Here is a 20,310-nt window from a genome sequence, read left to right as displayed (position 1 = left end):
AATTCCAACCTCAAAGGAATTAATTGTTTGGATGAAACTAATTATTTTGATGGTTTTTATTTTTTTTTTCAAATAACAACAGGCCATAACGAAAATGAGCTTAAATGAAACTAATCTAACGAGTCTATTTTTAAAACGTAGAGATTAGAGGTAATTGGATTTTTTTTTTAATACTCCAGCCAAAATGTCTACTTCAGTAAAATAACGACGTATTTTTTCTTTGTTCTCTGACAGTTCTGTGCTTTATGTGGTTTATTTCACTGTAATCCAGTCATGTCTCTCTAACAACCACTAGGTGTCAGTAACGCTGCTTCATGTTGGTGACAGCAGATAAGAAAGAAACAGACGAAGAAGAAGGAGTTCAGACATTTTTTTTCCCCCCTCCAAAGATGGCGTCGACGCAGATCACTGACGAGGAGCTTTTTTCCCAGTTGAAGTTCTATGGATTCAGTCCCGGTCCGGTGACCGAAAACACGCGTCCGGTTTACCTGAAGAAGCTGAAGAAGTTTCTGGAGGAGCAGCAGCAGCGGGAGCAGCGGGGGAAAGGCCGCGGCGGCAGCACGGGGGCACCGAGGCCAGGTAGACATGACGTCAGGCGCCTGAGCTCCGGCAGGAGACCGGGCCTTAAGTCCTCCGTCCTCGGCTTCAGCTCCGACGAATCAGACGCCGAGACGCCGCTGAAAAGGACGGCTCTGGATCACACGAAACGAACCGGTCGGAACCAGAACCAGCCGCCGGTGGAGGCGAACAGGAAGGCTGCCCTGAAAGGCGATTCATTGCCGGCGCCAGACGGACAGCCGGCCGCCGCGCTGGGCCGGGGAACCGGGAACAGATCCCGGCCTGATGGCGAAGAGCTGAGCGACGAGGAGGAGCCGAACTCCCGCCCTGTTAACGGCCGCCGCTCCGCTCCTCTCAGCTCTAGCAAACTAGCCGGAGACTACTCCGATTCAGAGGAGGAGGAGGAGGTCGGGGCCCCTGGAGGCCTGGAGCCAGACCGGAGGAGCTTAGAGCTGCGGCGGATCTCCACCGCGGGGCCCTTTGGCCCCCATGCAGACGGCAGAGGGTCCAGAGGGAAGAACTTTTCTCCGCCTGGGAGCAGATCTATGGCTGGGGGCAGAGAGGAGGACGGGGAGAGGATGAGGAGGGCAGACCTGGAGGCATCGGGGGGGTCTGGGCGCCACATGTTCCCCAGGAAGCCCCTCTACGTCCCCCTGGACCCCCAGAGCAGGCCCTGTGAGAACAACCATGTGAACAGTGAGGAGGGGCCCCCCAGGAGGAGCAGCGCGGGGACCAGGCAGCGCTTCCCCGCCTACCGCAGCCCGGCCCCTGGGGGCTTCTCCAACCACAGCCCGCTGCCAAACCACGCAGGCCCCAAAAAGAAGGTGTCCGCCCCTGAGGATGATCTGCTGCTGCAGTTCCACCGGGAGGGCCAGGGCCCCTCTGGGAGCTTCAGCGCCCACTACCTGTCCATGTTCCTGCTCACCGCCGCCTGCCTCTTCTTCCTCCTGCTCGGCCTCCTCTACATCCGGATGAGGGGCTCCGGGGCCCCTGGAGGAGAGGGACTCAGTAAGTGTGAATGTGTCCCTCAGATCAGAGCAAACTGCTTTGGTTGAATGTGGATGAGAGCAGCTCCAGAAAAACTGCAGATCTTTAGCTGTAGATCAGACCATGGAAGAGGTGAAGGTCAACCAGAGGCAGCTCAGGCTGGATGGAACTCACTGATCCTAACTAGGTCTCAGTGCGGGCTTTGACTAGGCCACTCTGGAAGCTGGAAGGGATGTTCTTCAGCTCTAGTAGGAACAAGTGACTGGAGGGGAGTCATTTTGGCTCCACAGTCACCACTGTTCCCATTATTCCCACTGTTCCCATTATTCCCACTGTTCCCACTGTTCCCATTGTTCCCACTGTTCCAACCATCCCAGGATGGGTTGTGGGTCTGTAGCCTCCTCTTTTACCCTGATGGAGGTCTGTGGCTTTTTCTCTAAATTAAATCTGTGTGGATTGGAGCGTAATGTTAGCTCGCTTTGAGATGCTGGCTGGCGTCTCTGAGACGCTAGCGGGTGTCTCTGAGAGGCGGGCTGGCGGGCGTCTCCATTGGCTGGATGGCTTCTCTGAGATGCTGGCGGGCGTCTCCGATGGCTGGATGGCGTCTCTGGCTGGCTAGATGGCATCTCTAAGACGCTGACGGGCGTCTCTGAGACGTAGGCGGGTGTCTCTGAGAGGCGGGCTGGCTGGAGGGCATCTCTGAGATGCTGGCGGGCGTCTCTGAGACACTGGCTGGCTGGATGGCGTCTCTGAGACACTGGCTGGATGGCGTCTCTGAGACACTGGCTGGATGGTGTCTCTGAGACACTGGCTGGCTGGATGGCGTCTCTGAGACACTGGCTGGATGGCATCTCTGAGACACTGGCTAGATGGCATCTCTAAGACGCTGACGGGCGTCTCTGAGACGTAGGCGGGTGTCTCTGAGAGGCGGGCTGGCTGGAGGGCATCTCTGAGATGCTGGCGGGCGTCTCTGAGACACTGGCTGGATGGCGTCTCTGAGACACTGGCTGGATGGCGTCTCTGAGACACTGGCTGGATGGCGTCTCTGAGACACTGGCTGGATGGCGTCTCTGAGACACTGGCTGGCTGGATGGCGTCTCTGAGACACTGGCTGGCTGGATGGCGTCTCTGAGACACTGGCTGGATGGCGTCTCTGAGACACTGGCTGGATGGCGTCTCTGAGACACTGGCTGGATGGCGTCTCTGAGACACTGGCTGGCTGGATGGCGTCTCTGAGACACTGGCTGGCTGGATGGCGTCTCTGAGACACTGGCTGGATGGCGTCTCTGAGACACTGGCTGGCTGGATGGCGTCTCTGAGACACTGGCTGGCTGGATGGCGTCTCTGAGACACTGGCTGGCTGGATGGCGTCTCTGAGACGTAGGCGGGCGTCTCTGAGAGGCGGGCTGGATGGCGTCTCTGAGACGCTGGCTGGATGGCGTCTCTGAGACACTGGCTGGATGGCGTCTCTGAGACACTGGCTGGATGGCGTCTCTGAGACACTGGCTGGCTGGATGGCGTCTCTGAGACACTGGCTGGCTGGATGGCGTCTCTGAGACACTGGCTGGATGGCGTCTCTGAGACACTGGCTGGATGGCGTCTCTGAGACACTGGCTGGCTGGATGGCGTCTCTGAGACACTGGCTGGCTGGATGGCGTCTCTGAGACACTGGCTGGCTGGATGGCGTCTCTGAGACACTGGCTGGCTGGATGGCGTCTCTGAGACACTGGCTGGCTGGATGGCGTCTCTGAGACGTAGGCGGGCGTCTCTGAGAGGCGGGCTGGATGGCGTCTCTGAGATGTTGGCGGGCGTCTCTGAGACACTGGCTGGCTGGATGGCGTCTCTGAGACGTAGGCGGGCGTCTCTGAGAGGCGGGCTGGATGGCGTCTCTGAGATGTTGGCGGGCGTCTCTGAGACACTGGCTGGCTAGATGGCGTCTCTGAGACACTGGCTGGCTGGATGGCGTCTCTGAGACGTAGGCGGGCGTCTCTGAGACACTGGCTGGCTAGATGGCATCTCTTAGACGCTGGCGGGCGTCTCTGAGACACTGGCTGGCTAGATGGCGTCTCTGAGACACTGGCTGGCTGGATGGCGTCTCTGAGATGTTGGCGGGCGTCTCTGAGACACTGGCTGGCTAGATGGCATCTCTTAGACGCTGGCGGGCGTCTCTGAGACACTGGCTGGCTAGATGGCGTCTCTGAGACACTGGCTGGCTGGATGGCGTCTCTGAGATGTTGGCGGGCGTCTCTGAGACACTGGCTGGCTAGATGGCATCTCTTAGACGCTGGCGGGCGTCTCCGATGGCTGGCTGGATGGCGTCTCTGAGACGTAGGCTGGCTGGCTGGCATCTCTGAGATGTTGGCAGGCGTCTCTGAGACACTGGCTGGCTAGATGGCATCTCTTAGACGCCGACCGGGCGTCTCTGAGACGTAGGCGGGTGTCTCTGAGAGGCGGGCTGGCTGGAGGGCGTCTCTGAGACGCTGGCTGGATGGCGTCTCTGAGACACTGGCTGGATGGCGTCTCTGAGACACTGGCTGGCTGGATGGCGTCTCTGAGACACTGGCTGGATGGCGTCTCTGAGACACTGGCTGGATGGCGTCTCTGAGACACTGGCTGGCTGGATGGCGTCTCTGAGACACTGGCTGGATGGCGTCTCTGAGACACTGGCTGGCTGGATGGCGTCTCTGAGACACTGGCTGGCTGGATGGCGTCTCTGAGACACTGGCTGGCTGGATGGCGTCTCTGAGACGTAGGCGGGCGTCTCTGAGAGGCGGGCTGGATGGCGTCTCTGAGATGTTGGCGGGCGTCTCTGAGACACTGGCTGGCTAGATGGCGTCTCTGAGACACTGGCTGGCTGGATGGCGTCTCTGAGACGTAGGCGGGCGTCTCTGAGACACTGGCTGGCTAGATGGCATCTCTTAGACGCTGGCGGGCGTCTCTGAGACACTGGCTGGCTAGATGGCGTCTCTGAGACACTGGCTGGCTGGATGGCGTCTCTGAGATGTTGGCGGGCGTCTCTGAGACACTGGCTGGCTAGATGGCGTCTCTGAGACACTGGCTGGCTGGATGGCGTCTCTGAGATGTTGGCGGGCGTCTCTGAGACACTGGCTGGCTAGATGGCATCTCTTAGACGCTGGCGGGCGTCTCCGATGGCTGGCTGGATGGCGTCTCTGAGACGTAGGCGGGCTGGCTGGCATCTCTGAGATGTTGGCAGGCGTCTCTGAGACACTGGCTGGCTAGATGGCATCTCTTAGACGCCGACTGGGCGTTTCTGAGACGTAAGCTAGCGTCTCTGAGATGTTCTGCTTACTGATGTGTGGATCTTCCAGGTTTTGCTGTCATTTGGGGGTAAAACCATTAAATGTGGTCACTTAGTGTGTGATCGTAATGACCTCGTCGCTTCTTATTCAAATCATGTTTATAACTGAAAGTTGGCTCAGATTGTCTGATTTCCAGCAGTTTGGATCAGAGATCCTCTGCTGCCGGTTTTTAAGGCTGATTATTTTCAGTCCAGCTGACCTGAAGCTGCTCCGCTCATTGTTTCGGTTGATCTATTAATGAATGATGGTGAGCATAAAGCACGGGGCCGGTTCACCATCACAGCTGAGTTCCTCTGGTGAAGCTAGAGGACAGAAAATGGCCTTTTATCGCCATGGCGATGAGTTAAAGTTCCCGCTATGATCGATGAGTTAAAGTTCCCTCTATGATCGATGAGTTAAAGTTCCCGCTATGATCGATGAGTTAAAGTTCCCGCTATGATCATTTATTCTGATGCAGTCTTGGTTTTAGCTATACTAAGCCCCGCCCCCCTCTGCACACACCGCTTATCCTCTTCTCTTTTTCATTATTGAGAACCTGTTAATATTCACTCTAAAATAGTGAAATTGTTACTTAATGGTGAATAAAAGAAGGAAAATATTTGAAAGTTGATTTTATTTATGTATTTTTGTAGCATTCTGGGTTTATAGGCCAGAAGCTGATGCTGTTGAGGGTCCACAACCTGGAAAAGTTTGGCAATTTCTGGAAAACCCAGTAATTCCCAAACCAGAAGGTTCTGGTCCGTCAGCAGAGCTCGGTTCTGATCCGATGCTGATGTTCTGAACTGTGGTAACGCTGCTGCTTTGTCTCCTCTGCTGCAGTTAAAAGCCATCCCTTCGGGAGCGACTTCGACGCCTCCTACGTAAGTATGACCTTTGAACTCGGCGGCCTGCTGTGATGATGGGGGCAGAAAGGAGGCGAATCCGCACAGCAGGTCCCAGCAGACCAGCAGCGTTACGGCGCCATGGTAACCAGGTGTTTGTCTTTGCAGGATGAGGCTGAGAGAGAAGTGATCCTGAAGCTGCTGCTCAGTCTTCATGACCACCTGGCCGTCGTTGCTGGTAGCTACCGACTCTCTATCACCCCACGCTTATAATCTGTCATTCAGCTCTTCTAATCCTTCATGTTCGCTGCACAAAACCTTTAAGAATAAATAAATAATACAAAGGAAATAATAATACAAATAAATAAAACCTGTCTAAGTTTAAGGATCGGTTGTTTACATGATCCTTCTATGAGATTAGGTCCTAACCTGGGATTATATGCTCACCACTGGTTTCCTGTTTGACTCTCTTCCAGGTCACCATGACTGTGGAGACCAGCGGTTTCCCAACAGGAGTCTGTCCAGAGAGAAGGTGGCAGAATATTTGGAGGTGGGTCAATAATCCAGACTAGGATTAGTCTGAACGCTCCTCCTGGAATAGAGGCGGAATAATCTGGGATCTGATGTTTCTTTATGTTTTCAGGCCCAGGATGGAGCCTTTAAAGGTTTTATTGATGTTTCTCTGGAGTGGATCATCAGAACCAATCAGGATGTTGGGATCAGGTGAGTCCTCAGCCACGGGTCTGGGTTCCAGGGAGATCTGGATCAGAACCTTTAATCCACCTTCAGTGGTTGGGTGTGTGGAGCTGATGGGGAGGCGGGTTCAGAACCGTCGGATCTTATTGCTTCGTCTGACTGACAAACTCTGATCTTTGATCATTTCAGAGACTAGGAGATTAATCTCCTCATTCTGACCTTTGGGTCGCTGTGGGTTTCAAACCGGGCTCAGAGTTCTTAGTCTGGGTTTGGTTTGGAGGCCAGAGAATATTGGCATCTAACTGCAAAAATCTAGAAATCGGTCAAAATTAAGTGTATTTAGCCTTAATCTGAGCAGGTAAATAAGATGATCTGCCAATTAAATTATTATCTTAAATCTTAAAACAAGATAATGAGATAATATGTACCAGAAAAAGACAATTCAATAGTTTTTCTTATTTGAAATGTAAATTGTCTTGTTCCTTTGGCAAAGTGTCTCTCTTACCTCCTTAATTTAAGAACAAAATGAATTATTTAGATTTCTATTTAATGCAGTAGTGGATTGGCTGAAGATCAGGGAACATTTTTAAAACTTTAGATCTACACTGGAGTTCAGAAATCTGAGCCAACCAATCAGAAAGAGAATCCAGGCCTTATTAATCCACTCAATCACTGCAGCGAAACGGTTTATAAATACCTTCATTAACTAAAGGTATTAAAACCTGCATCAAACAAAAGTAGATTTTATTTTCTAGTTCTTGTTTTTTTTTTTTACCACAAACCTTAAAAACTCTTTATGTTCCCTCCAAGCTGCTCCACACGGCCGGCATTGCCAAATACAGCAGGACGCGTCTGTATCGGCTGTCCTAGAAGGCGTGATGATGTCATTGCATCATTTGCATACGTCATTCATTTATTTTTTGTGGCTGTCTGTCCAAGCAGCGCAGAGAGAGTTTTATCAAGCATATAATTCAGCAGATTAGTTCCACCCTTGGTAATTATTGGTGGGTTAAATGCTGTATTTGTTGTTTGAAACTTAACAAAAACATGAAGAAGAAGAAGAAGAAGAAAGCTGCAGCAGGGTGGAGATACGTGGAGGTCATAAGAGGAGAGAATGAAGCTGTTAAAATGCAGTTATTTTATGTGAGATGAACATCAGTTCAAAATAATTTTCATGATTCAGTTTTGCATTTCAGGGCTGGATTAGCTGCAGCTTTGCACATTTCATTTACAATCTGGATTCAAAGTGGAAACGTTTACTCTGCTGCAGCGCAGGCAGAGAGAGGCTAAAGATCCACTCGCTCAGGAGGACAGAGTTCAGTGCTTTTATGTCGCCAAAGTCTCCATTAGAACAGAAATGTTTTTAAACAGATTTTTTTTTTTAAAGTAAAGGCACTGGAGGGGTCTGAATGGCGGCAGATTTAGCTAGAAAAGCTCTTAGTTGGCGACACTGAACAGGAAATCCCCGACAGCCTTTAGGCAGCTTCACCGGGGATTTCCAGCTCTGCCTGCTGCTGTAGGTACCAGATCTGATCTCACCCATTTCTTCAAGTCGTAGGGAATTCATATTTAAATGTTAAATCATTCTGGCTTAAACATGTACATAAATATACTCTTTATCAGACTATTTTGCCCCAAAATTTAGAACATTTCTATAAAAAAAAAAAATCCTGTCTTAAAATCTGTGTTTTTTTCCTGTTATCTTCTGCAGGCCAGTTAGTTCTACGTCAGCCTGATCATATATCAATCATAGATCAACGGTCATCTGTCAATCAATTTTTATCGGTCATAGCATCTTGATTCATGTGTCGCAGCTAAAATACGCAACGGTTGAAACCAGAATCCTTTCCTTTCCCATGGAGTTGCGTCCCAGTGTTCACAGGGATGGACGTCTGTGTCTTCAGCAGGCGTAGAGCTAACAGAACTGGCAGCGTTGCGAGGCAAGGGCTCAAACATGTACGGCTGGAAGCCTTCTACACCAAACCAATAAAACCTTTATTCTACTTGTAGAAAAGGAACGGTTGTTGTTGACAGGAAGTTAAACGTAGTGTAGCTTAATATGGCTAACGGACTGAACAGCCTGACGCTGGGAGCCAACTGATCCGGAGCGGTTTGTGTTTTCCAGGCTTAGCGGATCAGATGATCCGGTGACGGACGTGTCGGAGATCTCCTGGTTAGAATCCACTCATCCCAGGATGCCGTTCGCCTGCCGCTTCCGCAGAGCCTTTCTCTCAGTCGTGAGCAAAGTGGTCCTGGTGGTCGTTGGTGAGTGGACCACAGCGGTTCTGGTTGATCCTTCGTGACGAGTTAAAGCTCAGCCTGACGCTCTGTTTGGATGATGCGTGTAGTCGTAGGCTTGGCGTGGAGCGCCGTGTGCTACGTGAAGCACCGCTGGAGGAGGGAGGAGGAGGAGACCAGGCAGATGTACGACATGGTGGAGAGGATCATCGGTGAGGACGGCCGCTCTGAACGTCTGCTCTCATCCTGTTCTCACTGACTGACTGGCTTGTTCTGGTCCAGATGTGCTCAGGACCCACGGCGAGGCCTGCCAGGAGAACCGGGACCTGGAGCCGTATCTGCCCATCCCTCACGTCAGAGACTCGCTGCTCCAGCCTCAGGATCGGTGAGTTGGTCGTTCAGACTGCGGCGGCTCATTGATGCGGTGGATAAGCTGACATCTGGACGCTTTCCCAGGAGGAAGATGAATACGGTCTGGAATCGAGCCGTGAAGTTCCTCTCTGCCAACGAGTCCAGGATCCGAACGGAGACCCAGACCATCAAGGGAGCAGACTTCCTGGTGTGGCGGTGGATCCAGCCGTCCCTCAGCTGCGACAAATCCAAAGTGTGGCAGGGAAAAGGTTTGTGTCTGCTGCCAAGGGAGGAAGCGTCACTGGAGGAAGAGGGACCCGCAGATCGGCCTCCTGGTCGCAGTGGAAGCGTCCGCCACCTGGCACGGTGGCGCTTCCTCCGTCGGCCATCTTTCTAACATCTCTCCGATGATGGTCGAAGCGCTGACATGTTTCCATTTTTTTTCCAGCTTTCCCTCTGGACCGCAGGAATTCTCCGCCAAACAGCCTGACGCCGTGTCTGAAGATCAGGAACATGTTTGACCCGGACATGTAAGCCCGCCTCCAGCGCCTTCTAGAGCGCCGCTGCTCGTAGGTCTGACCGTTTCCTCCTGTCTGCAGGGAGGTCGGGGACAGCTGGGACGTGGCCATCCAGGAAGCCATCCTGGAGAAATGCAGCGACAACGACGGCATCGTCCACATTTCTGTAGACAAGAACTCTAAGGAGGTAAGCCGTGCGCCGCTGAGCGGGGGGGGGGTGTTAATGACGGCTGGGCTCCATGTTCTCCGCTGTGTCCGCAGGGCTGCGTCTACGTGAAGTGTCTGTCTGCAGAGCACTCTGGGAAGGCCTTCAAAGCGCTGCACGGCTCCTGGTTCGACGGTAAGCTCCACGCCGAGGTCACTGGCTCCTTGTGGGCGGTGCTTCCGGATTAACCGCCGTTCCTCCCACTTTAGGTAAGCTGGTGACGGTCAAGTATCTGCGTCTGGACCGGTACCACCAGCGCTTCCCGCAGGCCCAGGGCTGCAGCACCCCCCTGAGGGCTTCCAGCTCGCACCAGAACGCCACCAACGCCGTGTCCCACCAATCGCAACACGGGCCCCCGAACTCCTCAGGCTTCTCATGAGGGGCCGCGCTGTGGGTGGCCCCTCCTGTATCATAGAACTGACAGCGGTGCAGAGCTTCTTTTTATACTTCAAGTGTCATAGAGTTTAAAACAAAGTATATGGAGTATTTATTACTTTGGTTCTGTTCCACGGCTCCCTGCCGGGGCGGAGCGGGGGGCGGGGCGGGGCCCGGCGCTCGCTCCGCATCTGGCTTCATTCGGGAAAATCTCTGCTGGGATCGCTTCTCAAAAACGCAGCAGATAATCCGGACGTCTGCGGCTCAACCCAGAGATTATGCATCAGCAGAGGTCCATCGCCGTGGCAACAGATGAAATGAAGCCACTCGGTTGGTTCGCGTGTGTGAGACCTGTTCACTGTCTCCTGCAGGTCCCACTCCACCTCCTTCACTATTATTTCTACTGGATTTATTATAGTTCTTTCGTAGCGGACTAAATGAGCGCCGTGGTCAGAGTGTCCACCTCAGACCGGTTCGCTCCGGTTCCATCGGGCAGGATTAAACACTGCACCCATCGCTGCCTGCTGCACCTTTATATTACTGCAACATAACGACAGGAGCTGATTATTTTACTGCTAATGAGTATGGATTCAGTTCTTTCTATGTAGATTTGTTCATATAGTTTGTTTTCCTTTGCTGGCAGCAGCGACCGTCTGCTGCAGATCATCCAACTGTGCCTTAAAACGTGCTTTTCTGAAGTGGCACCAGAGAATGTACCGGAACTAGAACACCATGAGATTTTTTAGAGGATAAACCAGGCAGACGCATAGTTATAGTTTGGAATCTTGGAAAGTTGGCATTTTGTAGAAGTTTCCTTTGATATTAAACCAAAAGGTTCTATTTATTTTCATTTTTAATGAGGGGTATGTACTATTTTAATGTCACTAGACCTGTTGTATGTTTTTCATTAATGATTGACACTTGCTTTGTAAGAACTGTCGGGATGTTTATGATAAAATAAAGTGAACACTTTGAGAAATAAGCCAGCGCTTTGTTTAAAACTTCCCATCGACTGGAAGGTCTGCAGCTTATTATCCTGCTTTTTATTCAGGCATATAAATGTTATAAAGCCGTCTGCATATTGGGGCCATTAAAGACGTAACAAACACTGAATTTACAGGTTTGACTTCAAAGTGCCATTTGTAAGAGAATAAGCACGCAAATTATTCTTTCAAAGTAACAAATTAGCAATATTTAAATGTAGATTAGTGGAACAAAACAAGATTATATAATATATGTTCAAGTACGCTGCATAAAGCGCAGAATAGAATAAAACATCTTATTATTGTCACACGATGGGGAAATTCTTCATTTAGTTAGGATCCGTCTGTTTCCACCTCCTGCGCTGAGTCCAGAGGGCATCCAATCAGAGCTGATCTTCCTGATCAGCTGATCCAGCCGCTTCCTCTCAGCTACAGATCAGCACTGCTCCAACAGACAGCTCCATAGAAGATGGCTGATGCCACAGCAGAGTCAGAGAAGGTCTTCAGGAGCGCCCCCTCAGTAGGAAGACTCTGCTCTGACCTTTCTGATCCAGAGCCTCAGTGTTGGGAGTCCAGTCCAGTTTGTTATTCAGATGAACACCTAGGTACTTAGAGAGTCCACTATCTCAATCTCAGCTCCCTGAATGCATAATTAATTGGAGGCATTACCAACTAAAAGAAGAAAAGATATGTTCCAAAAGATATTTCAAATATAAAAAGAAAATCCAGCAGTAAAATAAATCCTTTTTGTTTCCTCCCTCATTTATCAGCCGTAAACAGTGAAGCAAAGCATTGACCAGGTTTTTATCCAGCAGTATAGAAGTTTAAAGTTTGTGTATATTTAACTTTTTTATGTTCTGATCATTTTCCTTTGTAGAAATTGTACAATAAAAATGACATTTAAATGTAAATGATACTCTTCAGTGCAGTTTTAAAGCTTGGATACATTTTTTTTCAAGGTGGGGCCCTATATCAATGTCTTTCATGGGGCCCCATATTCCTGGCAGCGCCCCTGCGAACAATGGCCTCCTCATGGAGGTTTTCAAAGTAAAAACAAATGATAGATTTACATGTTTATAATCTCCTGAATTTACATGTTGTTTGCCTATTTATTCTCCTACATTTTCTACTGGTTTCCTTCTATATTTGCATCTTTATAACCTCGTAAATATGCCCAAAATTAATCATTAAACACGTTTAAATTCCATTTTTCGTCTTTTATTGGCTCTAATAGTCGTTGTCCACGTGACCGTGATGGAGCCAGCAGTTATTTAACATGCGTAGTTTCCGCTCTTGGACGGTAGGGGGCGTTGTTCACGGTGGACTCTGTTTAAAAACTCAGTGTTAAGTTAATATTTATGGTTTTATTTATTGTTCCTGAATAAAAACTGATGAATATTTTATGCTAATCAATTTAAAGGCCGGTCTTTCCTGCTCTACCAAAGCGGAAGCAGAGTAGGTTTTTGCCCATATAAGGTAACATCGCAGTGGTTCTGTTCATCCAGACCTCCTCTGATGATGCTCCGCAGGAAGGGCTCCTTCGCCACAGGAACAGGCCGCCTACTAGCGCACACCGTCCCGCTGCTCCTGCTGCTCCTCTCCGGTAGGAACAGTTTTTAGCTAAAAGCTAACTCTGTAGCGTAGCTCATTTCAGGGACCGAATTGATAAACAGTCTCTGGTTACCGACTGTTGTTTCTGTTGACATACAGTTAATTTAAACTTATAAACTTTTAATAAGTTAGGTTTTATTTTTAAGGTGTTCTGGACTAGTTGGTTTTCCACTTAATCTGAGACGGGATCATGTTTGGTGACGTTAGCTTGACTTTTAGGATCAGTTTTATTTGGCAGGAAATAAATAAAGTAAAAAAAGGAAGAGTAACAGTCTAGATAAACTGTAGATAAATATAACATAGTTGTGACAGATTGATGTGATGTCGGGAAAATCAGCTGCGTGAAAGAAATGCGTCATGGCGGGACAGGTGTCCGCCTTGATGCCTGATTAAAAACACTTTCCACGTAACAACAAAATGTTAGATTTAAAGGATAAAACTGACCCATCCTTTAAAATGGAGGAGAAACGATGCTTTAGGAGGAGACTTATGGACCCATGGGATAAAAAAGAGGCGTCCCTCAGCAAAACACAGGATTAAAGAAAAACAAAATATTTCACTTTTAAAAACCCCTTAATAAAATGAGAACCTTTGTTTCCAAAACCTAAAAACGTGTTAATGTCACAAAAAATCTGAAGTTTGAAAAGAAAGAAGTGATGAAGAAAATAAAAACTAAAGCAGTGATTATAATGAAATAAAAAGAAGTTTAACTGCAGTTCGAGTTGCTATGAAATATTTTAAATTCCTTTTAAATTAGTGAACATTCGGTGAAAGGACATTAGTAAATATATTGTTTATCTTAATCTTTTCATTAGTTATGTCTCCCTTTATTAACCCAGTAAACTCTAATGATCATAAACCAAATGTTTTTTTTTTCTAAATAGATTCTTTGATTAAAGCCTAAATGATTCCTGAGCAGGAAATGTTTCAAAGCGAAGAGCTTTCAGTCAGATTGATTGGAAATGTTATACAAATGCTTCTTATTGATCAGATTTCTTTAAATGTTTATTTGGGGCCATGGTGGGTCCAATAAGGTAAAGCTGAGTGCATTCTTAGCCTGGCTGGTTACCATGGTAACCGACTGGCTTTCCCAGCAGCCAATCAGCTGTTAGGAAATGCTGATGTATCCTTTCATTGGTTTAGAATAAATGGGAAATGGAACTTAAACGTCTCAATAAAAGAACTTAAAACCAAAATATGTTCTTGACAAATAATTTCTTCAACCTTTTTCCTTTTCTGCATGTGTTTCCTCCTGTATAATGTCCTCATTCGTCACTTACATCTCTGGTTTATTCTATGATTGATATATGAAGCTAAATAAAAATCTAAAATACAAAGCAGAACCAAAACTGTTAGAAGATCCGTTGGATCACTGTTACTATTAATTATAGAAGTACTACAGGTTATCACTGCCTGTATGACCCACGGGAAAGAGTTCCTCACTGGATGGATGGATGGATGATGGTTGGATGATGGATGGATGGATGGATGGATGATGATTACATGATGGATGGATGGATGGATGGATGGATAGATGATGATTACATGTTGGATGGATGGATGATGATTACATGTTGGATGGATGGATGATGGATGGATGATGATTACATGTTGGATGGATGGATGATGGATGGATGATGATTACATGTTGGATGGATGGATGGATGGATGGATGATGATTACATGTTGGATGGATGATGGATGGATGATGATTACATGTTGGATGGATGATGATTACATGTTGGATGGATGGATGATGGATGGATGATGATTACATGTTGGATGGATGGATGGATGGATGGATGATGGATGGATGATGATTACATGTTGGATGGATGGATGGATGGATGATGGATGGATGATGATTACATGTTGGATGGATGGATGGATGGATGGATGGATGGATGATGATTACATGTTGGATGGATGGATGGATGATGGATGGATGATGATTACATGTTGGATGGATGGATGATGATTACATGTTGGATGGATGGATGATGATTACATGTTGGATGGATGGATGGATGATGGATGGATGATGATTACATGTTGGATGGATGGATGATGATTACATGTTGGATGGATGGATGATGATTACATGTTGGATGGATGGATGATGGATGGATGATGATTACATGTTGGATGGATGGATGATGGATGGATGATGATTACATGTTGGATGGATGGATGGATGGATGATGATTACATGTTGGATGGATGGATGATGGATGGATGATGATTACATGTTGGATGGATGGATGATGGATGGATGATGATTACATGTTGGATGGATGATGGATGGATGATGATTACATGTTGGATGGATGATGATTACATGTTGGATGGATGGATGATGGATGGATGATGATTACATGTTGGATGGATGGATGGATGGATGATGGATGGATGATGATTACATGTTGGATGGATGGATGGATGGATGGATGGATGGATGGATGGATGGATGATGATTACATGTTGGATGGATGGATGGATGGATGATGGATGGATGATGATTACATGTTGGATGGATGGATGATGATTACATGTTGGATGGATGGATGGATGATGGATGGATGATGATTACATGTTGGATGGATGGATGATGATTACATGTTGGATGGATGGATGATGATTACATGTTGGATGGATGGATGGATGATGGATGGATGATGATTACATGTTGGATGGATGGATGATGATTACATGTTGGATGGATGGATGATGATTACATGTTGGATGGATGGATGATGATTACATGTTGGATGGATGGATGGATGATGGATGGATGATGATTACATGTTGGATGGATGGATGATGATTACATGTTGGATGGATGGATGGATGATGGATGGATGATGATTACATGTTGGATGGATGGATGATGATTACATGTTGGATGGATGGATGATGATTACATGTTGGATGGATGGATGGATGGATGGATGATGGATGGATGATGATTACATGTTGGATGGATGGATGATGATTACATGTTGGATGGATGGTTGATGATTACATGTTGGATGGATGGATGGATGATGGATGGATGATGATTACATGTTGGATGGATGGATGATGATTACATGTTGGATGGATGATGGATGGATGATGATTACATGTTGGATGGATGGATGATGATTACATGTTGGATGGATGGATGATGATTACATGTTGGATGGATGGATGGATGATGGATGGATGATGATTACATGTTGGATGGATGGATGATGATTACATGTTGGATGGATGGATGGATGATGATTACATGTTGGATGGATGGATGGATGGATGATGGATGGATGATGATTACATGTTGGATGGATGGATGATGATTACATGTTGGATGGATGGATCATGATTACATGTTGGATGGATGATGATTACATGTTGGATGGATGGATGATGATTACATGTTGGATGGATGGATGGATGATGGATGGATGATGATTACATGTTGGATGGATGGATGATGATTACATGTTGGATGGATGGATGGATGATGATTACATGTTGGATGGATGGATGGATGGATGGATGGATGATGGATGGATGATGATTACATGTTGGATGGATGGATGATGATTACATGTTGGATGGATGGATGATGATTACATGTTGGATGGATGGATGGATGATGGATGGATGATGATTACATGTTGGATGGATGGATGATGATTACATGTTGGATGGATGGATGGATGGATGGATGATGGATGGATGATGATTACATGTTGGATGGATGGATGATGATTACATGTTGGATGGATGATGATTACATGTTGGATGGATGGATGGATGATGGATGGATGATGATTACATGTTGGATGGATGATGGATGGATGATGATTACATGTTGGATGGATGGATGGATGATGATTACATGTTGGATGGATGGATGGATGATGGATGGATGATGATTACATGTTGGATGGATGGATGATGATTACATGTTGGATGGATGAATGATGATTACATGTTGGATGGATGGATGATGATTACATGTTGGATGGATGGATGATGATTACATGTTGGATGGATGGATGATGATTACATGTTGGATGGATGGATGATGGATGATTATTACATGTTGGATGGATGGATGATGATTACATGTTGGATGGATGGATGATGATTACATGTTGGATGGATGGATGATGATTACATGTTGGATGGATGGATGGATGATGGATGGATGATGATTACATGTTGGATGGATGGATGATGATTACATGTTGGATGGATGGATGATGATTACATGTTGGATGGATGGATGAATGATGGATGGATGATGATTACATGTTGAATGGATGGATGGATGGATGGATGGATGATGATTACATGTTGGATGGATGGATGGATGGATGGATGGATGATGATTACATGTTGGATGGATGGATGGATGGATGGATGATGGATGGATGATGATTACATGTTGGATGGATGGATGGATGGATGGATGATGATTACATGTTGGATGGATGGATGGATGGATGGATGGATGGATGATGGATGGATGGATGATGGATGGATGATGATTACATGTTGGATGGATGGATGGTGATTACATGTTGGATGGATGGATGATGATTACATGTTGGATGGATGGATGGATGATGATTACATGTTGGATGGATGGATGATGATTACATGTTGGATGGATGGATGGATGGATGGATGGATGATGGATGGATGATGATTACATGTTGGATGGATGGATGGATGATGGATGGATGATGATTACATGTTGGATGGATGAATGATGATTACATGTTGGATGGATGGATGATGATTACATCTGGATGGATGGATGGATGATGATTACATCTGGATGGATGGATGATGATTACATGTTGGATGGATGGATGGATGATGGATGGATGATGATTACATGTTGGATGGATGGATGGATGGATGATGATTACATGTTGGATGGATGGATGATGATTACATGTTGGATGGATGAATGATGATTACATGTTGGATGGATGGATGATGGATGGATGGATGGATGGATGGTCGGATGATTGATGGATGGATGATGATTACATGATGGATGGATGATGGATGGATGATGGATGGATGGATGGATGGATGGACAGTGGATCCATCTCCACCTTTGAAGATGGAAGTGTTTGATGATCAGTGGATGCTTGTCTCTCTGTCTGTAGTGTCGCAGGTTTATGGCCATCTTCCTTAGACGTGGGCTCCTCTTGGCCTTGCATCGTACCCTTGGGCAAGGCAGCAGCTCCGTCTTCCTCCCTGCAGCTGCTCTAGGTAGAGTGATCTGTTGGGTTTTAAGTATGGATTTTATCTGTTGGGATGTTTGCTGTAATGTGTGTCTTTCATGAAGATGTCCATAATCAACGTTGTACGATGTTGCATTTACCCCGCCGTCCCTTAGGGGGCAGCAGATTGTTGCTCCACAGCGTCAGTGGGCTGGGAACCAGTAAGTTCCCAGCCTAAGGTTGAGATGAACATATTTCTAACTGGTGCTGAGAGGCAGTAAACTAAATCAGTGCAACCCGACTTTGGTTCAAATTAACTGAAAAAACAAGCGTCTGTTTCTAAAGGGTCAGATGTGTAGAATGATGCCGTTTATGTTCATCTTAACGAGTCAGATAGCCTGGTTATTCAGCACGTGCATCAAGTTCAATAAAAACTAAATAAATGATGTGAGAAGTTCATCACCTCCATGAGAATCATTAAAAAGTCCAACAGAGGAAGAGGACGACATTTCAGTGAGCTGCAGGCTGTAACGGCTGTAGAGGGCTGTAAAGGCTGGTTCTGATCGAGGGATCAGGCTGTAACGGCTGTAGAGGGCTGTAAATTAAATTAAATTCAGTTTATTTCTATAGCACCAATTCACAACACACGTCATCTCAAGGCACTTTCCAGTTCACCAGATCATCCAGTCAGATTGATTCAAAGTTTTCTATCAAAGGAAAACCAGTTGATTGCATCGACTCATTGACTCTTCAGCAATCCCTCACACTAAGCATGCTTGTAGCGACAGTGGAGAGGAAAAACTCCCTTTGAACAGGAAGAAACCTCCAGCAGAACCAGGCTCAGTGTGAGCGGCCATCTGCTGAGGCCGACTGGGGTTCAAGGAGACAGAAGCAGACATAGAAGAAGAAGCATAGATACAAAAGGCAACTGTCAACTAGCTCCACAGGCGGCCCCGTCCAGGAAACACACAGCCAGGCAGACGAGCTCCGAGCCAGCTCCCATGTCAGAGGATGAAGAGAGCACATCCAGTTAGTCACAGTCAGAGAAACAGGACTACACTGGAAAACAGGCTGATCTCCAACATCTAGAAACAAAGGTGTTGATGGCTGCAGCACAGCTGATATTTCTCTCCAGAATGGAGTCACAGCCAAACAGGAACAGACCAGATGAAGCTACTATGAGAAAAAGCAGAGAGAGCAGAACGTTAGAGAGAGTGGGAGAATAGAGATAGAATGAAGCAGAATGATGAAAAAGGGGTCCCTATGTCCTCCAGCAGTCTAAGCCTATAGCAGCATAACTATAGAGATAGCTCAGGATAACCTGAGCCACTCTAACTAGAAGCTTTATCAAAAAGGAAAGTTTTAAGCCTAGCCTTAAAAGTAGACAGGGTGTCTGCCTCACGGACTAAAACTGGTAGTTGGTTCCACAGGAGAGGAGCCTGAGAACTAAAAGATCTGCCTCCCATTCTACTTTTAGAAATTCTAGGAACCACTAGTAAACCTGCAGATTGAGAGCGAAGTGCTCTGTTAGGAACAAAAGGAACAATCAGATCTCTGATATCAGATGGAGCTTGGCCATTTAAGGCTTTATATGTGAGAAGGAGGATTTTAAATTCTATTCTGGATTTAACAGGAAGCCAATGAAGAGAAGCCAGGATAGGAGAGATATGATCTCTCTTTTTCATTTTCATTAGAACTCTGGCTGCAGCATTTTGGATCAGCTGAAGGCTTTTAACTACAGTTTGTGGACTTCCTGATAGTAAAGGATTACAATAGTCCAGCCTTGAAGTAACCAATGCATGGACTAGTTTCTCAGCATCAACCATGCTGTCTAATAACTCTACCGATTGGGAGCATATATAAAGTAAAGAGAATTGGTCCTAGCACTGATCCCTGTGGTACTCCACAGGTAACCTTTGAGGATGAGGAAGATTTATCATTAACATGAACAAACTGAATTCGATCAGATAGATCAGATTTAAACCAGTCTAGTGCTGTTCCTTTAATTCCAACAAAATATTCAAGTCTTTCTAAAAGAATATTATGATCAACTGTATCAAATGCAGCACTGAGATCCAACAGGACGAGCACAGATACAAGTCCATTATCTGAGGCCATGAGAATATCATTAGTGACTTTCACCAGAGCTGTTTCAGTGCTATGATGAGCTCTAAAGCCAGACTGAAACTCTTCAAAAAGTTCATTATGGTGGAAGTGATCGCAAACTTGTTTGGCAACTACTTTCTCAAGAATTTTAGATAAGAAAGGAAGATTGGATATAGGTCTATAATTGACCAAGTCAATTAACCAAGTCAACTATAGAGCCACTGGCGCCACCGGGCCCTCTGACCACATCAGTAGATAATGCAAAGCCAGGGCTTGAACCATCAATCCTTCGATTTCAGAACAAACTCCC

The 20,310-nt window shown here is 46.8% G+C and overlaps 1 protein-coding gene across 1 annotated transcript; it reads left to right on the top strand.

Moving 5' to 3' along the window:
* Nucleotides 1-361: 361 nt before the first annotated feature.
* On the top strand, nt 362-11,051 carry lemd3 (LEM domain containing 3). The gene is made up of 13 exons (XM_038278138.1): nt 362-1,566; nt 5,685-5,725; nt 5,855-5,924; nt 6,163-6,236; nt 6,330-6,409; nt 8,508-8,647; nt 8,731-8,832; nt 8,903-9,005; nt 9,077-9,240; nt 9,420-9,501; nt 9,571-9,676; nt 9,751-9,829; nt 9,904-11,051. Exons 1-13 carry the CDS (start codon nt 390-392, stop codon nt 10,071-10,073), a joined length of 2,388 nt encoding a protein of 795 aa, XP_038134066.1. The 5' UTR covers nt 362-389; the 3' UTR covers nt 10,074-11,051.
* The last annotated feature ends 9,259 nt before the right edge of the window (nt 11,052-20,310 follow it).

Source organism: Cyprinodon tularosa, unplaced genomic scaffold (genome assembly GCF_016077235.1).
Source record: "Cyprinodon tularosa strain WSP-4 unplaced genomic scaffold, ASM1607723v1 ctg1387, whole genome shotgun sequence".
NCBI classification, from domain to species: domain Eukaryota; kingdom Metazoa; phylum Chordata; class Actinopteri; order Cyprinodontiformes; family Cyprinodontidae; genus Cyprinodon; species Cyprinodon tularosa.
This window is presented reverse-complemented; position numbering and strand designations above follow the sequence as displayed.

Excerpts from the sequence above, each read along its gene's own strand:
- lemd3 (XM_038278138.1), top strand. The coding sequence starts at position 390 with ATGGCGTCGACGCAGATCACTGACGAGGAGCTTTTTTCCCAGTTGAAG. Across the intron at positions 1,567-5,684 it reads CCCTGGAGGAGAGGGACTCA|TTAAAAGCCATCCCTTCGGG; the intron begins GTAAGTGTGAAT and ends CCTCTGCTGCAG. Across the intron at positions 9,677-9,750 it reads TAGACAAGAACTCTAAGGAG|GGCTGCGTCTACGTGAAGTG; the intron begins GTAAGCCGTGCG and ends CTGTGTCCGCAG.